Source organism: Lagenorhynchus albirostris, chromosome 7 (genome assembly GCF_949774975.1).
Source record: "Lagenorhynchus albirostris chromosome 7, mLagAlb1.1, whole genome shotgun sequence".
In the NCBI taxonomy this organism is placed as follows: Eukaryota; Metazoa; Chordata; class Mammalia; order Artiodactyla; family Delphinidae; genus Lagenorhynchus; species Lagenorhynchus albirostris.
The window spans coordinates 99,255,047-99,277,511 of NC_083101.1; the positions used below are offsets into that span (position 1 = coordinate 99,255,047).

Sequence of the window (22,465 nt, forward strand, 5' to 3'; positions counted from 1 at the left end):
TTCTTTTTCCAGTGTCTCAAGGTAGAAGTTTTGGTTATTTATTTGAGGTATTTTTTCTTTTTAATGTAGGAATTTACAGCTATAAATTCTCCTGTAAGTATTGCTTTAGATGTATACCGTAAGTTTGATTATGTTGTATTTTCATTTTCATCTAACTCAAAGTATTTTTTAATTTCCCTTGTAATGTCTTGTTTGACCCATTGATTATCTAGGGTAATATGTTGTTTAATTTCCACATACTTGTGTACTTCCCAAATTTCTTCCTGTTATTTATTTCTAATTTCATTCTGTGGTCGTCACAGGACTTACTTTGTATATTTCTATCCTTTTATTGAGGTTTGTTTTATAATTTAGCATGTGATCTATACTGGAAAATGTCACACGTGCACTTTGGGCATTTTAACTTTAACTCAAAAAAATTTTTTTTCTATTTACCAAGGAAAGTGCAAGAGTTAGGATTGTAGTGTGTCTTTATATCAGAAGCAGGGAGATGTTGAGACTTTGACATTAGCAAACCCATGACAAACAAGAGAAAGAAGCACTAAGGTCGTCTAAGGATGTGTGTTTGTGAACTGTATCTCAGGTTCCAACCACAGATAGGAAGGGGCCATGAGATCAGTGACCCAACTATCATTGACCCTGGAATTTGAACTAAATAAACAGTCACCTTCTTTCACAAATTGACAAGGAATGCCTTCATGACATTTGAGAAATTTGCTTTTTTACAAATTGGTTGTTGATCTAATGGACCTCCAACCATAATGTCTCAGGAGTAGGTTGGCTTGTTTTCAAGACTTATCTGGCTATGCCTCTATCCATTCCTTATAGAACACTCCCTCGTACATTTAACAGAGACAAGGAAATCGAGGGCAAAACAAAAACAAATGAAAGAAGACTTTATGCATATTGACAAGTAATAGCAAAAGCAAAATAAGCAAATGAAGAATAATCAGTTTAATAGCAAAAATATTTTCAAATAGTATATCTTCAAAACAAAAAGCCTAAAAACCTTGTACAAAGAGCTAGGTCTAATTATATACCAGATAATGCACTTCTAAACTGAAAGGTCAATATTATTAAAGCAACTAGAGCCTAATGAAACTAGTTAGACGTCAGATGGTTGTTGGGATTGACTAACTTGGCAGCAGATCTGAAGGACAGTGGAATTAAGCATAAGGGGCCCAATGAGTGCATCTATTGGTGTGAGACTCCCTGGAGTGTTGCCTGGGAAGAGTTTTCACAGTTATCTTGCTGAGACCTCCAGAATTATCAAAGGATGATGAGACCTCTTAGAGAAAGCTGATTTACTGCTTACTACAGTAAGAGACTGTTGATCTTACATAGAGTACTGTATTTGAGAAGTGTGTAGTTCAGGACTGCAGACTTACAACGGGCCAAGTAGGTCAACATTGTCTGTAAAAGCATTGTTGCTCAGGTGAGACTATTGATTGATTAGTGCTTGGTGGGATGCTTATTGGATTATCATTCCCTCATTTCCAGAAACAAGGGGATGACACTGGTTGAGTTGGCTTGCAAAAGTGTGTTTTCTGAGGTGAGTTGATGTAGATTAATTAAGCAGGTTTAAAATTGGTTCTTATGACTACTTGTTATCATTACTACAGAACAATCCATCTTTTCTGAAGTTTGTGGGGATTTTTTTTATTCCCAAGAGTGTATGAATATCTATGTTTTCATCCAGTTTTATTGTTTAATTTTTTACATACTAATTTTTAAAAATATTTTTAAAATTTATTTTATTTATTTTTGATTGTGTTGGGTCTTCGTTGCCGCACGTGGGCTTTCTCTAGTTGCAGCGGGTGGGGGCTACTCTTCGTTGCGGTGCGCGGGCTTCTCGTTGTGGTGGCTTCTCTTGTTGTGGAGCATGGGCTCTAGAGCGCAGGCTCAGTAGTTAGTTGCTCCATGGCATGTGGGATCTTCCTGGACCAGGGCTCGAACCCATGTCCCCTGCTTTGGCAGGTGGATTTTAACCACTGTGCTACCAGGGCAGCCTCTACATATTAATTTTAAATTCATAGAGAGTTTTAATTTTTAAATGAGTAGGAAATTATTCTATTTTTTTCTTTTTTTTTAAAATTGAAGTATAGTTGATTTACAGTATTGTGTTAGTTTCAGGTGTACATCATAGTGATTCTTCTTTTTGCAGATTATAGTCCATTATAAGTTATTACAAGATACTAGGTATGATTCCCTGTGCTATACAGTAAATTCTTGTTGCTTACCTATTTTATGTATAGTAGTTTGTATCTGTTAACCTCATACTCCTAATTTGTTCCTCTCCCCCTCTCTCTCCCCTTTGGTACCCGAAAGTTTGTTTTCTATGTCTGTGAGTCTGTTTCTGTTTTGTATATAGATTCATTTGTATATTTTTTTAGATTTCATATACAAGTGATTTATGTTTCTCTGCCTGACTTACTTCACTAAGTGTAATATTCTCTAGGTACATCCTTATCGCTGCAGATGGCAATACTTCATTCTTTTTTATGGCTGAGTATTTTTCCATTGTGTATATATACTACATCTTCTTAAACCAATCATCTGTTGATGGGAATTTGAGTTGTTTCCATGTCTTGGCTATTGTAAATAGCGCCACTATGAACATTGGGGTACATGTATCTTTTCTAATTAGAGTGTTTGTTTTTTCTGGATATATACCTAGGATTGGAATTGCTGGATTATATGGTAGTTCCATTTCTGGTTTTTTAAGGAACCTCCACAGTGTTCTCCATAGTGGCTGAACCAATTTACATTCCCAGTGTAGAAGAGGGTGCGTTTTTCTCCACACTCTCCAGCATTTATTATTTATAGACTTTTTGATAATGGCCATTCTGACCAGAGTGAGGTGATACCTCATTGTAGTTTTGATTTGCATTTCTCTGATAATTAACGATTTTGAACATCTTTTCATGTGTCTGTTGGCCATCTGTATGTCTTCTTCGGAGAAATGTCTGTTTAGCTCTTCTGCCCATTTTTTGATAAGATTGTTTATTTTTTTCATATTGAACTGTTTGTATATTGGAAATTAATCACTTGGCAGTAGCATTGTTTGCATATGTTTTCTCCCATTCTGTAGGTTGTCTGTAGTGTTGATGGTTTCCTTTGCTGTGCAAAAGCTTTTAGATTTGATTAGGTCCCATTTCTTTATTTTTGCTTTTATTTATTTATTTATTTTGCCTTGGGAGACTGATCTAAGAAAATATTGCTACAATTTATGTCAAAGTTTCACCTATCTTCTCTTCTAGGAGTTTTATGGTGTCATGTCTTACATTTAGATCTTTAAACCATTTTGAGTTTTTTTTTTGTATATGGTATGAGAAAGTCTAATTTCATTGTTTTCCACGTAGGCCAGTTTTCCCCAACACCATTGTTGAAGAGACTGTCTTTTCTCCATTGTATATTCTTGCTTCCTTTGTCATAGATTAATTGACTCTAGCTGCATGGGGTTATTTCTTGGCTCTCTGATCTATTGATCTATGTTTATTGGTCTACAGTCTGTTTTTGTGCCAGTGTCACTGTGTTTTGATTACTGTAGCTTTGTAGTATAGTTTCATGTCTGGGAGGGTGATACCCCAGCTTGTTCTTTTTTCTCAAGATTGCTTTGGCAGTTTGGGATCTTTTGTGGTTCCATATAAATTTTAGGATTATTTGTTCTAGTTCTGTGAAAAATGTTCTGGGTATTTTGATAGGAATTGCATTAAATCTGTAGGTTGCTTTGAGTAGTATGGCCACTTTAACAATATTAATTCTTCTAGTCCAAGAGCATGGGATAGCTTTCCATTTTCTTTGAATCATCTTTAATTTCCTTTATCATTATTTTATAGTTTTCAGAGTGTAAGTCTTTCACCTCCTTGGTTAAGTTTATTCCTAGGTATTTTACCTTTTGTTTGATGTAATTTTAAAAGAGATTGTTGTTTTAGTTTCTGCTTCTGATATTTCATTATTAGTATATGTAATGCAACAGATGTCTGTGTATTGATCTTACACCCTGCTACCTCGCTCACTTCATATATTAGTTCTGATAGTTTTTGTGTGGAGACTTTAGCATTCTGAAAATGGAGTATCATATCATCTGCAGGTAGAGACAGTTTTACTTCTTCCATTCCAACTTGGATACCTTTTATTTCTTTTTCTTGTCTGATTGCTGTGGCTAGGACTTGCAATACTATGTTGAATGTAAGCAGTGAGAGTGGGCACCCTTGTCTTGTTCCTGAATTTAGTGAAAAGGCTTTCAGCTCAATACCATTGAGTATTACGTTGGCTGTGGGTTTGTTGTAAATGAACTTTATTATGTTGAGATATGTTCCCTCTGTACCACTTCGATGAGCAGTTTTATCATGAATGGATGTTGAATTTTTTTCAAATACTTTTTCTGTGTCTATTGAGATGATCATGTGGTTTTTGGCTTTCTTTTTTGTTAATGTGGTGTATCCCGTTGATTCATTTGCGTATATTGAACCATCCTTCTGTCCCTGGAATGAATCCAGCTTGGTCATAGTGTATGATCCTTTTTATGTATTGTTGGATTTGGTTTGCTAGTATTTTGTTGAGGATTTTTGCATCTATATTCATTGAAGGTATTGGCCTGCAATTTTCTTTTTTTGTAGTGTCTTTGTCTGGTTTTGGTATCAGGGTAATGGCTGCCTCATAGAATGATTATGGGAGTGTTACCTCCTCTTCAGTTTTTTTGGAGTAGCTTGAGAAGGATAGGTATAAGTTCTTTATAAGTTGGAAAGAATTCCCCAGTGAAGCAGTCTGGTCCTGGACTTTTGTTTGCAGGGAGTTTTTTAAAATTACAGATTCAATTTCACTTCTAGTGATCAGTCTGTTTAAATTGTCTCTTATTTTTTATATATATAAATTTATTTGTTTATTAATTTTTGGCTGCCTTGGGTCTTCATTGCTGTACGCAGGCTTTCTCTAGTTGTGGCGAGCGGGGACTACTCTTCGTTGCAGTGTGCAGGCTTCTCCTTGCAGTGGCTTTTCTTGTGGAACGTGGGCTCTAGGCACGTGGGCTTCAGTAGTTGTGGCACACAGGCTAGGTAGTTGTGGCTCGTGGGCTCTAGAGCGCAGACTCAGTAGTTGTGGCGTACAGGCTTAGTTACTCCGTGGCATGTGGGGCCTTCCTGGACCAGGGATCGAACCTGTGTCCCCTGCGTTGGCAAGCAGATTCTTATCCACTGTGCCACCAGGGAAGTCCCTCTGTTGTTCTTTTAACTCTATTTTATTTATTTCCTCTCAGATCTTTATTATTTTCTTCCTTCTGCTGACTTTGGGCTTTGTTTATTCTTCTTTTTCTAATCCTTTTAGGTGGTAGGTTAGGTTGTTTATTTGAGATTTTTCTTGTTTCTTGAGGAAGACCTGTATCACTATGAACCTCCATCTTAGAACTGCATCTGCTGCATCCCATACATTTTGTAAAGTTACGTTTTCATTTTCATTTGTCTCTATCCATTTTTTAATGATCCTTTTTTTTCTCACTAATTTGAAATGCCACAAGTAATTACTGTGTACTCAATCCTAATCTGTATTTCAGTCTAGTTCTGGCTCCTTTATTATTTCTTTTTTTCATATTTTTTAAGGCACAATTGACACACAATAAACTGCACACATTTAAAGTATACACTTTGATGAGTTTTGACATATTTTTGTATCTATGACACATCATAATGAAGAAAATGAACATATCCATTGTCCTCTCAAAATTTACTCATGTTTCTCTGAAACCTCTTCTCACTTTTACTTTTCTTCTGCCCTGTGGACAGCAAACGCTGATCTTCTCTCTGACGCTAGAGATTAGTTTGCATTTTCTAGAATTTTATATAAGTGGAATCATATAGTATATACTTTTTTTTTTTTGCCATGCCACATGGCTTGTGCGATCTTAGTTCCCTAACCAGGAATTGAACCCAGGCCCTTGGCAGTGACAGCACAGAGTCCTAACCACTGGACTGCCAAGAAAATCCCAGTATGTACTTAGTTGTAGTTGTAGGTATGAAAAGTTTGTTCCTTTTTTATTTCTGAGTAGTATTCTTTTATGTGAATATACTGTAGTTATTAAAATCTACTTACCTGTTGTTTCCACTTGTTGGCTATTACACATAAAGTTACTGTAAATATTAGGGCACAAGTCTTTCTATGGACACATACTTCTATTTCTCTTAGTTAATACCTGGAAAGTGGAATGGTGGGTCATGTGATAGGTGTACACTTAACTTTCTAAGAAACTGTGTTCCAAAGTAGCTGTACCATTTTACATTCCCACCAGCAGTGTATGAGATTGCAGTTTGTTCTACGTTCTCACCAACACTTGATATATTCAGTCTTTTTAATATTAGAAAATCTGATCAGTATATAGTGGTATCCTGTTGTGTTTTTTTTTTTTTTTTTTTTTGCGGTACGCGGGCCTCTCACTGCTGCGGCCTCTCCCGCTGCGGAGCACAGGCTCCGGACGCGCAGGCCCAGCGGCCATGGCTCACGGGCCCAGCCGCTCCGCGGCACGTGGGATCCTCCCGGACCGGGGCACGAACCCGCGTCCCCCGCATCGGCAGGCGGACTCCCAACCACTGCGCCACCAGGGAAGCCCCCTGTTGTGGTTTTATTTTGTTTTATTTTATTTCTTTTTGCAGTGAGAACATTTAAGATCCTGTGTTTGATTTTAATGCTTTCTAAAGGTTTTTAAAAAATTTTTATTTTATATTGTAGTACAGTTGATTAACAATGTTGTGTTAATTTCAGGTGTGCAGCAAAATGATTCAGTTATACATATACATGTATCTATTCTTTTAAAAATTCTTTTCCCATTTAGGTTATTACAGAATATTGTGATTTTAATTTGTATTTCCCTAGTGACTAATGACGTTGAGCATCTTTTCCTGTGCTTATTTGCCTTTCATTTACCAACTTTGATGAAATGTCTGTTCAAAATTTTCACCTATGTTTTTTGGTGTTATCTTTTGTGTAAGAATTCTTATATGTGAGAAATATAATCCCTTTATCAAGATACATTATTTGCAAAACTTTTCTCTCAGTCTGTGGCTTGTCTTTTCATTTTTATTAATGATGTCTTTTAAGGATAGAACATTTTTATTTTGATGAAGTCTATTATTAGTTTTTCCTTTCATGGATTGTGTTTTTGGTGTCATATCTAAGAAATTGTTGCCTAACTCAAGGTCATAAAGATTTTCTGTGTTTTATTTTAGGAGGCATATTGTTTAGCTGTTACATTTAGGTCTGTGATCCATTTTGAGTTAACTTTTGTGGACAGTTTGAGGTAGTGGTCTAAGTTCATTTTGTTGCATATAAATACCCAATTATCATAACACTGTTTCTTAAAAAAGACTTTCCTTTCTTACGATTTACCTATGACACCTTTATCATAAACATGTAGGTTTATTTCTGCCTTTCTTTCTCATATAATTTAAAGCTATAAACTTCTCTCTGACCACTGCATTAGCTATAACTCATGATTTTTTTGATATATTGGTTTTTTTGTTTTCTTTCAGTTTGAGATATTTCCTAATTTCTCTTGTGCGGCCTTCTTTGAATTATTTAGAGGGTGAAGTTTAATTTCTTGATATTTCCTTTTCTCTCTGTGTTTGGTTTCTAGTCTTATTCTGATATATTTGGAGAACATATTTTGTATTATTTCAGGTGTTTTAATTTTACTGAAACTTGTTTTATGGCCTAGTATAGAATCTGTGCTAGAGAAAGTTCCATTTGTTGTTGAAAAGGATATGCGTTCTGCTGTTTTGGGGTCGGCTTTTTTATATATGTCAGTTAGGTTCAGTTGGTTTAATAGTGTTGTTCAAGTCTTCCATATCTTTCCTGATTTTCTACTAAGAGAGGAATATTGAAATCTTGTCAAGTTGTTTAATTCTTCTTTAAATTGTCAGTTTTTCCTTCGGATATTTTCCTTTGGATACACACACATCTATATTTACATAAATATATATATTTATAATTGCTATATCTTAGTGATGTGTTAACCCCTTTATCATTGTGAAATGTGCCTCTTCGTCTCTAGTAATGATTTTGTCTTGAAGTCTATTTTGTCTGACATTAATGTAGCCAATCTAGCTTTTTTATGGTTACTGTTTGGTATATATTTTCTGTTCTTCTATTTTCAACCTGTTTATGTCTTTGAATATAAAATGTGTATCTTGTAGACAGCATATATCTGGATTTTGGGCTTTTCATCCAGTCTGACAATCTCTGCTTTTGGATTGGCCTATTTAATACTTTTTGTTTGTTTGTTTTGCGGTACGCAGGCCTCTCACTGTTGTGGTCTCTCCCGTTGCGGAGCACAGGCTCCGGACGCGCAGGCTCAGCGGCCATGGCTCACGGGCCCAGCCGTTCCGCGGCATGTGGGATCTTCCCGGACCGGGGCACGAACCCATGTCCCCTGCGTCGGCAGGCGGACTCTCAACCACTGCGCCACCAGGGAAGCACTATTTAATACTTTTAAAAATTTTTATTTATTTATTTATTCATTTATTTATGACTGCCTTGGGTCTTGGTTGCTGCGCATGGGCTCTCTCTAGTTGTGGCGAGCAGGGGCTACTCTTCGATGTGGTGTGGGTTCCTCATTGTGGTGGCTTCTCTTATTGTGGAGCACGGGCTCTAGGTACATGGGCTTCAGTAGTTGTGGCTCATGGGCTCTAGAGCGCAGGCTCAGTAGTTGTGGCGCATGGGCTTAGTTGTTCCGTGGCATGTTGGATTTTCCTGGGCCAGGGTTCTTACCCATGTCCACTGCATTGGCAGGCAGATTCTTAACCACTGTGCCACCAGGAAAGCCCTGTTTAATACCTTTATATTAAACATTAGTATTTACATTGTTGGCTGTATGTCTGTCATTTGCTATTTGTTTTCTGTATGTCTCCTGTCTTTTTTCCCCTTCATTCCTTCTTTATTGCCTTCTTCTGTGTTAAATATTTTTTAGTGTACCATTTAAATTCCTCTGTTGATTGTGTGTGTGTGTTTGTTCTAAGGACTTCAGTAAGTATCTTACATGTATCATAGTCTATTTTACATTAATACATAATTCTAGTAAAACATAGAAATTTGGCTCCAATATAGTTCTATATTTCTCCCCTCTTTATGCATACACACACACACACACACAGTGTATATGTTATAAACCCAACAGTACAGTATTTTAGTTATTGCTTTAAACAATCAATATAAACAGTCTTATGATTTTTTTAAGAAATGAAGAAAAAATATATTCATATATAGTCTTTTTATATTTACCTACATATATATCATTTCCAGTATTCTTCCTTCCTGTGGATCCAGGTTGCCATCTGGTATTGCTTTCTTTTAGCCTGAGGGACTTCCTTTAGTATTTCCTGTAGAGCAGGTCTTCCAGCAATATGTTCTCTTAGTTTTTGTTTACCTGAGAATGATTTTATGTCGCCTTCATTTTTTTTAAACAGCTTTATTGAGATTGAACTATATACCATACAGTTCATTCATTTAAAGGATGCCATTAATGGCTTTTAGTATATTCATTATGCATCCATCACTACAGTCAATTTTAGAATATTTCCATTACCCCCAGAAGAAACCCTACACCCCTTAGCCATTACCCACCTCTACTCCCTATCAAATTTCCCTCCCCAGTTCTAGGCAACCAATAACCTATTTTCTATATCTATAGATTTACCTGTTCTGGACATTTCATATAGGAATCATACAGTATATGGTCCTTTGTGACTTCATTTTCATCTTTGAAAAACAATTTTGGGAATTCCCTGGAGGTCCAGTGGTTAGGACTCCATGCTCTCACTGCTGAGGGCCCAGGTTCGATCCCTAGTCAGGGAACTAAAATCCCGTAAGCCACAAGGCGTGGTCAAAAAAAAAAAAACGGATATAAATTTTTCTGTTAGACATTTTTTTTTCCTGCCCTTTTCTGCCCTTTGAACATGTCATTATACTGCCTTCTGGCCTCCATTGTTTCAGATGAGAAGTAGGTTTATCTGTTTATTTATTTATTTATTTATGGGTATGTTGGGTCTTCGTTGCTGTGAGGGGGCTTCTCTTGCTGCGGAGCGTGGGCTCTAGGGGCGCAGGCTTCAGTAGTTATGGCATGTGGGCTGGGCTCAGTAGTTGTGGCTCGCAGACTCTATAGCTCAGGCTCAGTAGTTGTGGCGCATGGGTTTAGTTGCTCCACAGCATGTGGGATATTCCTGGACCAGGGCTCGAGCCCGTGTCCCCTACGTAGGCAGGTAGATTCTTAACCACCGCGCCACCAGGGAAACACGAGAAGTAGGTTTTTAACCATATTGTTGTTCTCCTGTATATGATGCGTCATTTTTCTCTTGCTGCTATCAATATTTTTCTCTTTGGCTTTGGATTTTGGTCCATGATGTGTCTAGGTGTGGTTCTCATTGTGTTTATCATACTTAAGATTCATTGAGATTATGGATTTATAAGTAACTTCTTTAATCAAATTTGGGAAGTTTTAGGCCACTGTTTCTTTTAATATTTTTCTTTCCTCTCTTGTCCGCCTTCTGGGACTCTCAGTATATTTATGTTGTCACTCTTTATATTGTCTCATAGGATTTTGTGTCATTTGTCTTTAATATCTTTCTCTTCTTTGCATTGAGTACTTTCTATTGATCTATCTTTATGTTGTTGGCTATTTATTCTGCCATTTCAAATCTGCTGGTGAGTTCATCTTATCAGTTTTTCTTTTTTTTGTTGTTTTTTGTTTGTTTTTGTTTTAGTTTTGTGGTACGTGGGCCTCTCACTGTTGTGGCCTCTCCCGTTGCAGAGCACAGGCTCCGGACGCGCAGGCTCAGCGGCCATGGCTCACGGGCCCAGCCGTTCCGCCGCATGTGGGATCTTCCCGGACCGGGGCATGAACCCGTGTCCCCTGCATTGGCAGGCGGACTCTCAACCACTGTGCCACCAGGGAAGCCCCAATTTTTCATTTTGATTGTATTTTCCAGCTTTACAGTTTCTTCTTCCCTGCCCCCTCCCTCTCCCCCTCCTCCTCCTTCTCCCCTTTCTCCCCCCTCCTTCCCCTCCTCCTCCTCCTGTTTTTTTTTTTTCAGTTTCTATTTCTCTATCTAGATGTGCCCTATTTGGCAATTTGCCATCATATTTTCCTTTAGTTATTTGAAGATGCTTATAATAGCTGCTTTGAATTCTTTGTGTGCAATGTCCAACATGTAAACCCTCTTGAATAAGTTTCTGTTGACTGCTTTTTTTCATGATTATTGGCCATGCTTTCCTGTTTCTTTGCACATTTAATAATTTGTAATTGAAAAGTAAACATTTCAGATAACATATTGTAGCAAATCTGGATCCTGTTTTATTTTTCTGAGTTTTGAAAAATTATGACTTGTTCCTACTTAAACTGTGGACTCTGTATTCTCTGTGGAGTGCTGCTGCTGATGTTTCTGCTCAGTTTTTCTATTCTTATTTTGCTATTTTAGCCTAGCTTCCTTGGGATCACACCTTTGTATAGTTTAGAGGCTCAGGCAATAATTTGAGTAGAGGTTGTACCTTATAGGTTGAACCCATAAGGCTTTCATTCTCTGCTGATGAATCTATGTGTGGGTTGAAAAGCTCAATCAAAGTTATGGGTAGTTCTCACATGTGTCTTGGCTTTCACTTTTAGCAAGTCTCTCCTGGCTATCTCCTGAGCATATATAAGTTTCCTAGTCAGCCAAAGATGTGTGGTGAGCTTATTTTAAACCTTTCTATTGCCCTCTGATTTCCAGAATCTATTTGTTAAATTTCTAGCTACTCTGCTCCTTGTACTTGGGGTACAACCTTGGACTAGCAAAACTTTGGTTTTACCCATTACCATAGGTAGCCGGCTTGCTATCCATTTCCACTCCATCCTCAGGTTGTATTTTCCCACTCTGGCAGGTAAAACTACCCTTTCTCGGTGACTGAAAGGGTGGAATAGAAAAGATGGGGACCGTCCCAGGAAAGGTCACAAATTCCTGCTGTTCTTACCAGAAACTTTAGGTGTTGTTTAAAATAAAAAAATGCTTCTCAATTTGTTGTCTGCCTTTGGTTGATTTCCAGTGTGTTAAAATGGTTGTTTTTAACAATTTTGTCTAGTTTTATACTTGATTTCTATAGAAAGGAATTGCTGACATCTTCATAGTGCTGTAATGAGAGGTCCTTTATTTATTTTTTTTTTTTGGTGGTACTTGGGCCTCTCACTGTTGTGGCCTCTCCCACTGCGGAGCACAGGCTCCGGACGCGCAGGCTAAGCGGCCATGGCTCACGGGCCCAGCCGCTCCGCGGCATGTGGGATCCTCCCGGACCGGGGCACGAACCTGTGTCCCCTGCATTGGCAGGCGGACCCTCAACAACTGCGCCACCAGGGAAGCCCGAGAGGTCCTTTTTTTAATTTCATTTTTTGTTATTGAGGTATAATTAATATGCCATAAAATTAGCCACTTTTAAAATTCACTGGCTTTTAGTATATACACAAATCACTGTATGTAAAAAATGGTGAAAGCTAAATAAGGTTACTATCTTATTCTAGAACATTTTCATCACAACCCACAAAAGATACCCCTTACTTATTACCCCTTTTTATATTTGAAATGTAAATTTTTTCAAAACTTTCAGATTCAGGTTCCTTTACATTAATTTGCCAGCCATTTTTTGAGCTCTTTCAACTGGACCCAACTCCTTCTTCAGCTTTTAAAAATTTTTCTTTGTTTCCCTTCTGTAAATTATTTTGTATTTATCTTTTATCCCTTGGACTTGTCTTCTGTGTCTGGATATCCTTCATTTTATCATACTCATCTCTTTATTTCCTCAGAGTGCTAAAACAATTTCTTTCTTTTTTCATGGAAAGGCATTTTATTTTAAATATAGCAGGGTGTACATGTCAATCCCAAACTCCCAATCTATTCCTTCCTCACAACCCTCCACCCTGATAGCCATAAATTTGTTCTCTAAGTCTGTGAGTCTGATTCTGTTTTGTAAATCAGTTCATTTGTATCATTTGTTTTTAGATTCTGCATATAAGCGGTATCTTACATTTGTCTTTCTGTCGGACTTCACTTAAGTATGATAATCTTCAGGTCCATACATGTTGCTATAAATGGCATTATTTCATTCTTTTTAATGGCTGAATAATATTCCATTGTATATATGTACCACATCTTCTTTATCCATTTATCTGTCGATGGACATTTAGGTTGCTTAAAACAACTTCTTAAGACCAATTTTTAATTCATAAATTTGATTTTCTAGGCCAAGATTCGCTGTCTCTGTTACCTTTGCTAAAATTTCTAATGGTTGGCACTCTTGCTTTATTTATTTTTTATAAATTTATTTATTTTGGCTGCGTTGGGTCTTCATTGCTGTGCGTGGGCTTTCTCTAGTTGCGTTGAGCAGGGGCTACTCTTCGTTGCAGTGCACAGGCTTCTCATTGTGGTGGCTTCTCTTGTTGCGGAGCACAAGCTCTAGGCATGCGGACTTCAGTAGTTGTGGCATACAGGCTCAGTAGTGTGGCTCGTGGGCTGTAGAGCGCAGACTCAGTAGTTGTGGTGCACGGGCTTAGTTGCTACACGGCATGTGGGATCTTCCTGGACCAGGGCTCGAACCCGGGTCCCCTGCATTGGCAGGTGGTTTCTTAACCACTGCACCACCAGGGAAGCCGCGCTTTATTTTTCATTAAGCAATCTCTACTGCTTTCAAATTATTGTCCTTTCATAAATTCAGTAGTCTTTTGAATATCATTAAAAATAAGAATTACTGTTAAAATATTTTTTATTTTATAGATGCTTTTTTCTTTTCTAGAATTAGAAAACTTAGTGTTGAGTTTATTTTTCCCTCTTTCCAGTGTTTGTATTTATGTTTTAATTATTATTTTTAATTTATTTTTTTGTTTCTTTTTGCTTCATATTTTTTATGTTTAAAAGACTTTAGGGCTTCACTGGTGGTGCAGTGGTTGAGAGTCCACCTGCCGATGCAGGGGACACGGGTTCGTGCCCTGGTCCGGGAAGATCCCACATGCCGCGGAGCGGCTGGGCCCGTGAGCCATGGCCACTGAGCCTGCGCGTCCGGAGCCAGTGCTCCGCAACGGGAGAGGCCACAACAGTGAGAGGCCCGCGTACTGCCAAAAAAAAAAAAAAAAGACTTTAGTTATGAAAAATTTTAAACATTTTCAAAAATAGAATAGGATAATAAACCCCCTCATTCCTATTTTATACAATCAATAATTATTAATTCATGAGCAACCTGTTTCATGTGGTCTTCTACCACTTTTTCCCACTAAACTTAATTATTTTGAAGCAAATCCTGGACATCTTATTTCTTTCACAGATATTTCAGTATTTATCTCCTAAATTGACTCTCTCTTTAAAACATAACCATAATGTCATTATTACACCTAAATTTTAAATTTCTTATGATCATTATTATATTGGTCTATCCATAGATTCTTCCTGTACCAGATTCTCTTCATAAATCAAAACCAAAACTGGCAAATGTCAGTTCTTTGAGATCTAAAACAGTTTGTTTAAAAGTAGTCCTTTGTTTTAAGAACCTTATGTATTTGTATTTACATGGAAGACTATCTAAACTATATTAAGTTAAAAATCAAGTTGCAAAACACTGTATCTGATATGATTATACACTTCAGGGGGAAATTATTAGTATTCACAAATTTAAGAAAAGCTGAGGAAAAGTGGGTCTCTCACGAATGGATTACAAACCATGTTCAATTTCTGTTTTTTTATAGTAACACTTTTATTTTATAAGCAACATGTAACACTTTTAAAGCAAAACCATAGTAAAGATTAAAGAAAAACAATGATCCCTTAAAAATTGGGCAAAAGATACGCACTGACATTTTACCAAAGAGCTGATTTGTAAGGTAAATAGGTACATGGAAAGGTGTTCAACATCATTAGACATTAGGGAAATGCAAATGATAACTACAGTGAGATACCAGTATACATCTATTAGAGTAACTAAAATAAAAACTAGTGAAAATACCAAATACTGGTAAGGATGTAGAGAAACTGTCCCTCGCTTACTTGTGTGTGGGAATGTAAAATGGTTCAGCTATGCCAGAGAGTTTTTTGGCAGTTTCTTATAAAGCTAAGCATATACTTATAAAACTAAGCATGCACTTAACCATACGACCCCACAGTCACACACTTGGGGCATTTTTCCCAGAAAAATGAAAATTTAAGTTCGCACAAAAACTGATACACAGATAGATGTTCATAGCAGCTTTTATTTGTAACAGCAAAAAAGTGGAAACAACCAAAATGGCCTTCAGCCGGTTAATGGTTAAACTCTAGTACCTCCATGCAGTGGAGTACTACTCAGCATTAAAAACAAATGTGCTATTGATACAACAACCTGGATGGATCCTCGGGCATTACGCTTAGTGGAAAATGTCAGTCTCAAAAGGTTGCATAATAAAGTTCCATTTATATGGCATTCTCAAAATGACAGAACTATAGTAGAAAACAGATCTGTGGCTTCTGGGGCACAGGGAAGGGGAAGGAGTGTGACCGTGATGGGATAGCATGAGATAGTTCCCTTTATGGTGATATGGAACAGTTCTGTGACTGTGATGGTAGCTACACAAACCTATAAATGAGATAAAATTGCATAGAACCACACACACACACACACACACTCACACACACACACACACACACACACACGTCAATGTGTGCAAGAAATGGTGAAGACGGAATAAGGTCTGCAGTTCAGTTAATGATATTGTAACCAGTGCCAATTCCACACATGAAGTTCTCTGTACGAATTTTACAACTTCCTTTGATTTTATAATTATTTGAAAGTAAGAAATTTTTTTAAAAAGATAATTTTTAATGCCATTAGGCTTTCATTACAAGAATCTTAAAGTTCTAATCTTATATTTATTTTTTTAAAATATTTATTTATTTATTTTTGGCTACGTTAGGTCTTTGTTGCTGTGTTTGGGCTTTCTCTGGTTGCGGCGAGCGGGGGCTACTCTTCGTTGCGGTGCGCAGGCTTCTCATTGCAGTGGCTTCTCTTGTTGCGGAGCACGGGCTCTAGGTGCTCGGGCTTCAGTAGTTGTGGCACGCAGGCTCAGTAGTTGTGGCTTGTGGGCTCTAGAGTACAGACTCAGTCGTTGTGACGCATGGGCTTAGTTGCTCCATGTCATGTGGGATCTTCCCAGACCAGGGCTCGAACCCGTGTGGATTCTTAACCACTGCACCACCAGGGAAGTCCAGTTCTAACCTTTTAATCTAGTGATTTCACTTATGGGAAATCTGTCTCAAAGAAGCAATTTTAAGTATAGAAGAATCTTTATAAAAGATGTTCATCCAGAATTATTTGTTAAGAGTGAAACAATAGAACTATTATTTAAAAAGGAAAACCAGTGAATTAATGTACCCTCCACTTAGTGAAATAGTATTATGGAACCATTAACATAGTTGAAGGTTTTGATTTAAAATACTTTTAATTAATTTTTCTACAATGTTGCATGCATTTAATAGACAATAGTGAGTTAGACAAGCATAAAATGTATTGATGACTAAAACTGTGCAAATAGGAAGCAATAGTTCATGAAACTATCTGAAATAAAATCTCTAACCTTATTTCAAAACAACTTTATGTTCTAAGTGCTTTATATGTATAAAGTCATGGAGTTCTCTCAGCAACACTGTGAGTTAGGTGGTTTTTTCTGACTCCACTTTCACACAAGGAAACTGAGGCACAAGGAGGTTAAGTAACTTGCTCAGGGTCTCACGTGCTGCTAAGTGGCAGAGCCAAGATTTGAACCCAGGCTTTGGCTCCAGGGTCTGTAGTCAGTGTTGAACTGTTTCAAGTTTCTGATGGTTTTTCATCACTTACTGCAGCAAGTTCTGCAGGATACTAATTGCCTACAATGGTAATAGATGTTCAGTGAGGGAAAAGGGAAGGAAGAATCTGTGCTTCAATAAATTTGTAGGTAAATGAAACTAAATATGTTTCTCTTTTTTATCAGCCTGATGTGGTAATGTATGTTGTGAACCTCTAAGAAGGGATTATATTATGCAGAATGGACTCAACTTTTTTGATCGTAGAACCTTTTTCACCCGCCTCAGGACCTCTCAAGGAACCAGTGTTCCTGAGGAATGTACCGTAGTTGACACTGGCCCATAGAAGAGTCCATGCTCTGACCCACAAAGGAATTCATATCTGGTCCCTGTCTGTCTTCAGCCTACACTGACCGTCTTCTGACCCTTTTTCACCTCCTTGCTCGCCCCAGTCCCAGATCCCTGATTGTCCCCTGCATACCTATGCTTCTGCCTAGGGTGTTACTTACCGGCTGCCGTGGCGTCTCTGCCTGGCAGGTTGCTCCTTCAAGTATCACCTGCCTCTGTAAACTTTCCTTGACTCCCTGTGCATGCTCAGACATGCTTTCTGTGAGTTTCTGTTGTTACCTTGTTCATGGCACTGTTATAGAGGTTGGCTTGAGAGTACATTTGTCTGTGGTGAGTCTTTTCATCTCTTCATATTTAGCATCTTCACCAGTGGTGTCTTCTGATAGGTAGTTGTAATTTCTTCCTTCAGCTAGAAAGGGCAAATATAGTTTAAAGAATGTTTTATTGTTCTTCTGTAGACTATCTCCTAATAATGATACAAATTATTTTGATGATTAGTGTACCTTATTTTAAGGAATACAGTGAATTTTGTCAATTTATAGTTGCTGTTTTTAATTTCATTTTTATCCTTTCACTTTTTTTTTTTTTTTTTTTTTTGCGGTACGCGGGCCTCTCACTGTTGTGGCCTCTCCCGTTGCAGAGCACAGGCGCTGGACGCGCAGGCTCAGCGGCCATGGCTCACGGGCCCAGCCGCTCCGCTGCATGTGGGATCTTCCTGGACCGGGGCACGAACCCATTTCCCCTGCATCAGCAGGCGGCCTCTCAATCACTGCGCCACCAGGGAAGCCCTATCCTTTCACTTTTTTGGGTAATGTTAAAAAGGAAAGAGATGAGGGTCCTATCTCTTAAAAGAGACAGCTGGAAACTTTTGGTGCTATATAGTTGCGATTGTAACTCTAAAGTACTTATTTGCATCCCCTGTGCCTTTCATGCTGCTCTGTGTATACTGCATATGATCCAAAGGTCTTTTGTCTCTTTCCAAAGGCATGCCATGTACCAAGAGCACAAAGAAGACTTCCAGGACGAGTGCACTAAGCTTCTGGTTGGCAGTATTGTCATAACCCGATACAACAATCGTACCTATCGTGTTGATGATGTGGATTGGAATAAGACTCCAAAAGATAGCTTCACGATGTCTGATGGGAAGGAGATTACATTCTTGGAATACTACAGGTAGAGGGAAGAGACTGGGCTTGGGCCTGCGGGTTGGGGCCATAGTCTCCTGTTCTGTAGGAGGAGTGGCACACAGCAGGACAGTAATTGGATTGGTAATGCACCCAAGATTGATGAGCTCATTTGTGGGATTTGACCTGAATTTGCTACCCCTACAGTTTTACTTCTTTCAGTACTTTTTGGAAGTTATTTCATAAGTTAATCTCAGGGCTTCGAATTGTGTTTCCTTTGCTGTTTTGGTTACAAGTCTGTTTGGAGAGATTAAATTCAAGTCATTAATCATTTGACTATCATTTTGCCTTTCTAGTTACCCGAGTCCTTGAACCTGATACAGTTTTTAAACAAATTCTTTCCTGGACTGTTATCCTATTTCCCCTCTATTTAATTGCAATGTTAACTTGAGCCTGCTTTTTCCAGTTATGTGTATGCTATGGTGAGTTTCTGATGGATCCTTGACAAGGGTATAATGCAGATTGTGTACCTCAGTCCTGGTTAACACTTTGACTGTGATGCCATAAGAGTGGTGATGCTGCTTCTGACTTTTTCCCCTGCCTCTGTTCGGCTCTAGCAAAAACTATGGGATCACAATAAAGGAAAAGGACCAGCCACTGCTGATCCACAGGCCCAGTGAGCGACAGAATAACCAAGGGATGGTGAGTTGGAGGTGGGGTTCAGGGTGTCAGGCCTATGCTTCCATCTAAGTTCTCCATCCACCAGCCCTGGGAGCCATGGGACCTATGATTACAGTGGAGCTATGATTACAGTGTGGTTGGGGAAAGCTGTGTAGGGTTTTGTCTGTCTCCTCTAGCCAGAGTTGCTTTTGCAGTCTCCTTAGTGAGGAACTAAACATCCATAGAGCGAGTTAGGTTAAGGAATAAGGAGAGTTTAGTGCTAAAGAAGATGAAAACACTGGGTCCATTAGGGAAGTTACAGGCATTGTAATAGAACTGGGAGCCAGGGAAAAGTGCCTTGGTACCTGACTCCTCTGTCTTCAGAGTAGAGAATGAAGATCAATAGGTTAAGATGAGACAGAGGCACCAGCTTGATAGGAGGTATTGTCTCAGCTTATCTGGAGGCCGAAGTGGAACAAAACTTTTAGTTTTTCTAGTTTTTTCTCTCCTTTTGACAATTTGAATATTTTTCTCTTTACCTAATACAACAGGCTATCATGATTTGAGGGAGAAAAGGGTAAAACACTTGTAGTGTTTCCTGCCCTCTTCTCTGGGGTTTTGTGTTCCTTAGTGTGCCAGTGGTACACCTGCAAGACCAGCTCTGGGCCTGGGAGCTCTTGTACTGGTCAGGGGAAGAAGATTCTCTTTTACTGCCTTGCTTTCCCTCTGTTCTCTCCTCAAAGCTGCTAAAAGGCGAAATCCTGCTGCTGCCTGAGCTTTCCTTCATGACTGGAATCCCTGAGAAGATGAAGAAGGACTTTAGAGCCATGAAGGTGAGAAGTGCCTGCTTTGAACCGAAGACCTTTTTGATAGCAGATATAGCTAGAGCTGGGCCAGGTTTGCACGTCACCTGGGCAGGTTCATTTTTCCTCTATATAAAGCATAATCTATGTCCCTTCCCACACACTGTGAAAAAGCCAATCAGAACTTTCTTTGGAATGTTGTTACAATAGCAGAACGACTGGGTTATAAAGTAAAAGGAAACAAATAGTTCTGGCATCACCCTCGCCAATCAGATGGATGACTGTAAGCTGGTCATATGACCATAAATGAGGTTCTTTGAGAGCACTGAATTTTTTTTAACATTTCTGTAAGCCTTCAGTTTATTTGAAGGGAGGAGGAGATAATGTAGCAAAAAGTCAACAAGTGAGAGGATGAAATTAAAGGATAGAAGTTTACACTGTGGGGCTCAGGGTGTCCTGGAAGTCTCATGTTGGGCACAGTCTTGTAGGAAATAGCTGGGAGGCAGAGATGTCTGCAGCAGTGTGGGTCTAGACCCCAAGGGCTTCACCTCCACACTGTCTGCTTGGGGCTTTCCACCCTCACACTGCTCTGCTGCCTCTCTCTCAGTCCTTGTCTGTCCTAGTTTTGGAACCCCGGCCCTGTCTCAGATGCCACGTATTGTTTTTAGTAACATCATAAAGAGCGAAAATGAATTTCTGTAAGAGACGTCTTTCATGTTTACCTTGTGATACTTCTGCTTTTAGTATGTAGGTCAAGGCTCCTTCCTTACAGCTCTCAGTAACGTAATGATTTTATGATCTATGGGGCTACCTGTATAGCCCCATAGACTCAATGCCCTAATGACTGCCACACAGGGAGCAACAGCTGCACAGTTCATTAGTCCCAGAAGAATGAAGAAAGAACTCACTTACGTGATTCAGAATCTTCATGCACACCTATTAGATATTCATTCAAGAATAAATATTTAGAAAACACCTATTATGGGCCGCACACTGGATCTAACAAGTGTCTTATGGTGACATTAAGTGGCTAGTATCATGTGACATAAAGTATAAGACTGGATGTGTTTTTCCATTCCATTATGTTGGCCTGCATGCCTGGCATAGGGCATTCTCCCCTGCCCCCAGATATTAAATAGATGTAATCAAGCCCCCTTACATGGCTTTGAGAAAAAGAATAAGATTTAGATGTCATAAGAAAAAAACAGTGACAATTTTAAATACTTACTTTTAAGTATGTATGTATATGTATAACTGAATCACTTTGCCGTACAGCAGAAATGAACACATTATAAATCAACTGTATTTCAATAAAAAAACCCCAGTGGTTAACATTTTAACCTTATACTTCATTCACATTCATGAGATATTTATTAAAGTCCTTGGAGATATTTTTAAATTTCTATAGATTTCAATGGGAAGGAGGTTTTCTATGGAAATTTGTTATACATTAGGGTTTATTTAACCACATACTGGAGAAGGTAATAACTTAGTATCTCCATTTTGATTCTATTTAGGATTTGACCCAGCAGATCAACCTGAGCCCCAAACAGCACCATAATGCTTTGAAATGCTTGCTACAGAGAATTTCAAAAAATGAGACAGCCAACAGTGAACTGACACGTTGGGGACTCTGTCTGCAGAAGGATGTACATAAGGTAAACCAGAAAATACGATGGTAGGAAACAGCATTAACCAAAGATTTTAGAGCTTTGTGAGACTAGGTGATAACTTCCTATCTTGTCTTTATTTTGCAGTTTTTGCTTTATAATTACACTTTTTTTTTTTGGTCCTAGTCATAATACTTGAATTTCCTTGACTTAATTTGCTAGTATCTCTTACAGATTTTCTTTTGTATTTCCCAGGATCTGAGCTGTTAATTTCCAGTCAAGCAAAAGGAATATTGACTTAAAATTTACCTCATTTTTAGTTTTGCAAACCAAATTATTCTTAAAGTTCTCTATGTCTTTTTCCATTTTTCCCCCTACGTTTTTCTTTATCTTTCCCAGTAATTAACTTGTGTTTCTTTGAATATACTACTCTCATTCTTTCCGTAGGCATAAAGTCTCAGACTTGAACATTTTAATTTTCGCATGGCCCTTTCTGCCTGCAGTTTGCCTGAGTCCATTCTGTTGTATTTTGTGCAGCGTGAGCCATAGTGCAGAGGCAGCATGAGGTGGTGGTGAAGTCCTTGGCTTTGAATCTCAGTTCTACCACTTGCCATCTTAGTTACTTGGAACAAATTGCTTAGTATCTCTTATTTTCTTTATCTGTGAAATAAAGGTAATGATTGAGTTAAAGGAACTAAATGGTAAAATCTTCATCATACTATCTGACACTAGCAAGTGCTCAGTAAATATTAGCTTTTATTACTTTTAATTTTCTTTCTAGGTTATACCAAAATAATTAATTTTATCTTTTCTCTAGTTCTCTTGCACTCTGAATTGACTCCTTGTTAAAAACTGTTTCTTTTTTCTTTTTTTTTTTTAAATAAAAGTAATGGAAAGTCAATAAAGAATATGTGGGTACTGTGTAGAAAATGTAAAGAAGGAAATAAAAACATCAGTTTCATCACCCAAAGATAATATCTTAGTGATTTATTTTAGACACATAAAAGATATTATTTTCAATATATTTTGTTTCCCTAAACTTTTTTTCTGTGAGGATGAATCTTTTCTTAAAAAATTGTGCTTATAACTGTATATGGTTTTGCATCTTCTTTTTC

General features: G+C 38.1%; 1 protein-coding gene across 2 annotated transcripts in view; it reads left to right on the forward strand.

Annotated features, from left to right (window-relative positions):
• PIWIL2 (piwi like RNA-mediated gene silencing 2) overlaps positions 1–22,465 on the forward strand; it is an 85,437-nt gene that overhangs the window by 28,597 nt on the left and 34,375 nt on the right. For both annotated transcript variants that reach the window (XM_060155642.1, XM_060155643.1), the window contains exons 10-13: positions 18,138–18,326; positions 18,895–18,979; positions 19,681–19,770; positions 21,258–21,398. In XM_060155642.1, coding sequence (XP_060011625.1) covers positions 18,138–18,326; positions 18,895–18,979; positions 19,681–19,770; positions 21,258–21,398 — 505 coding nt within the window. The remainder of the gene's footprint in view (positions 1–18,137; positions 18,327–18,894; positions 18,980–19,680; positions 19,771–21,257; positions 21,399–22,465) is intronic.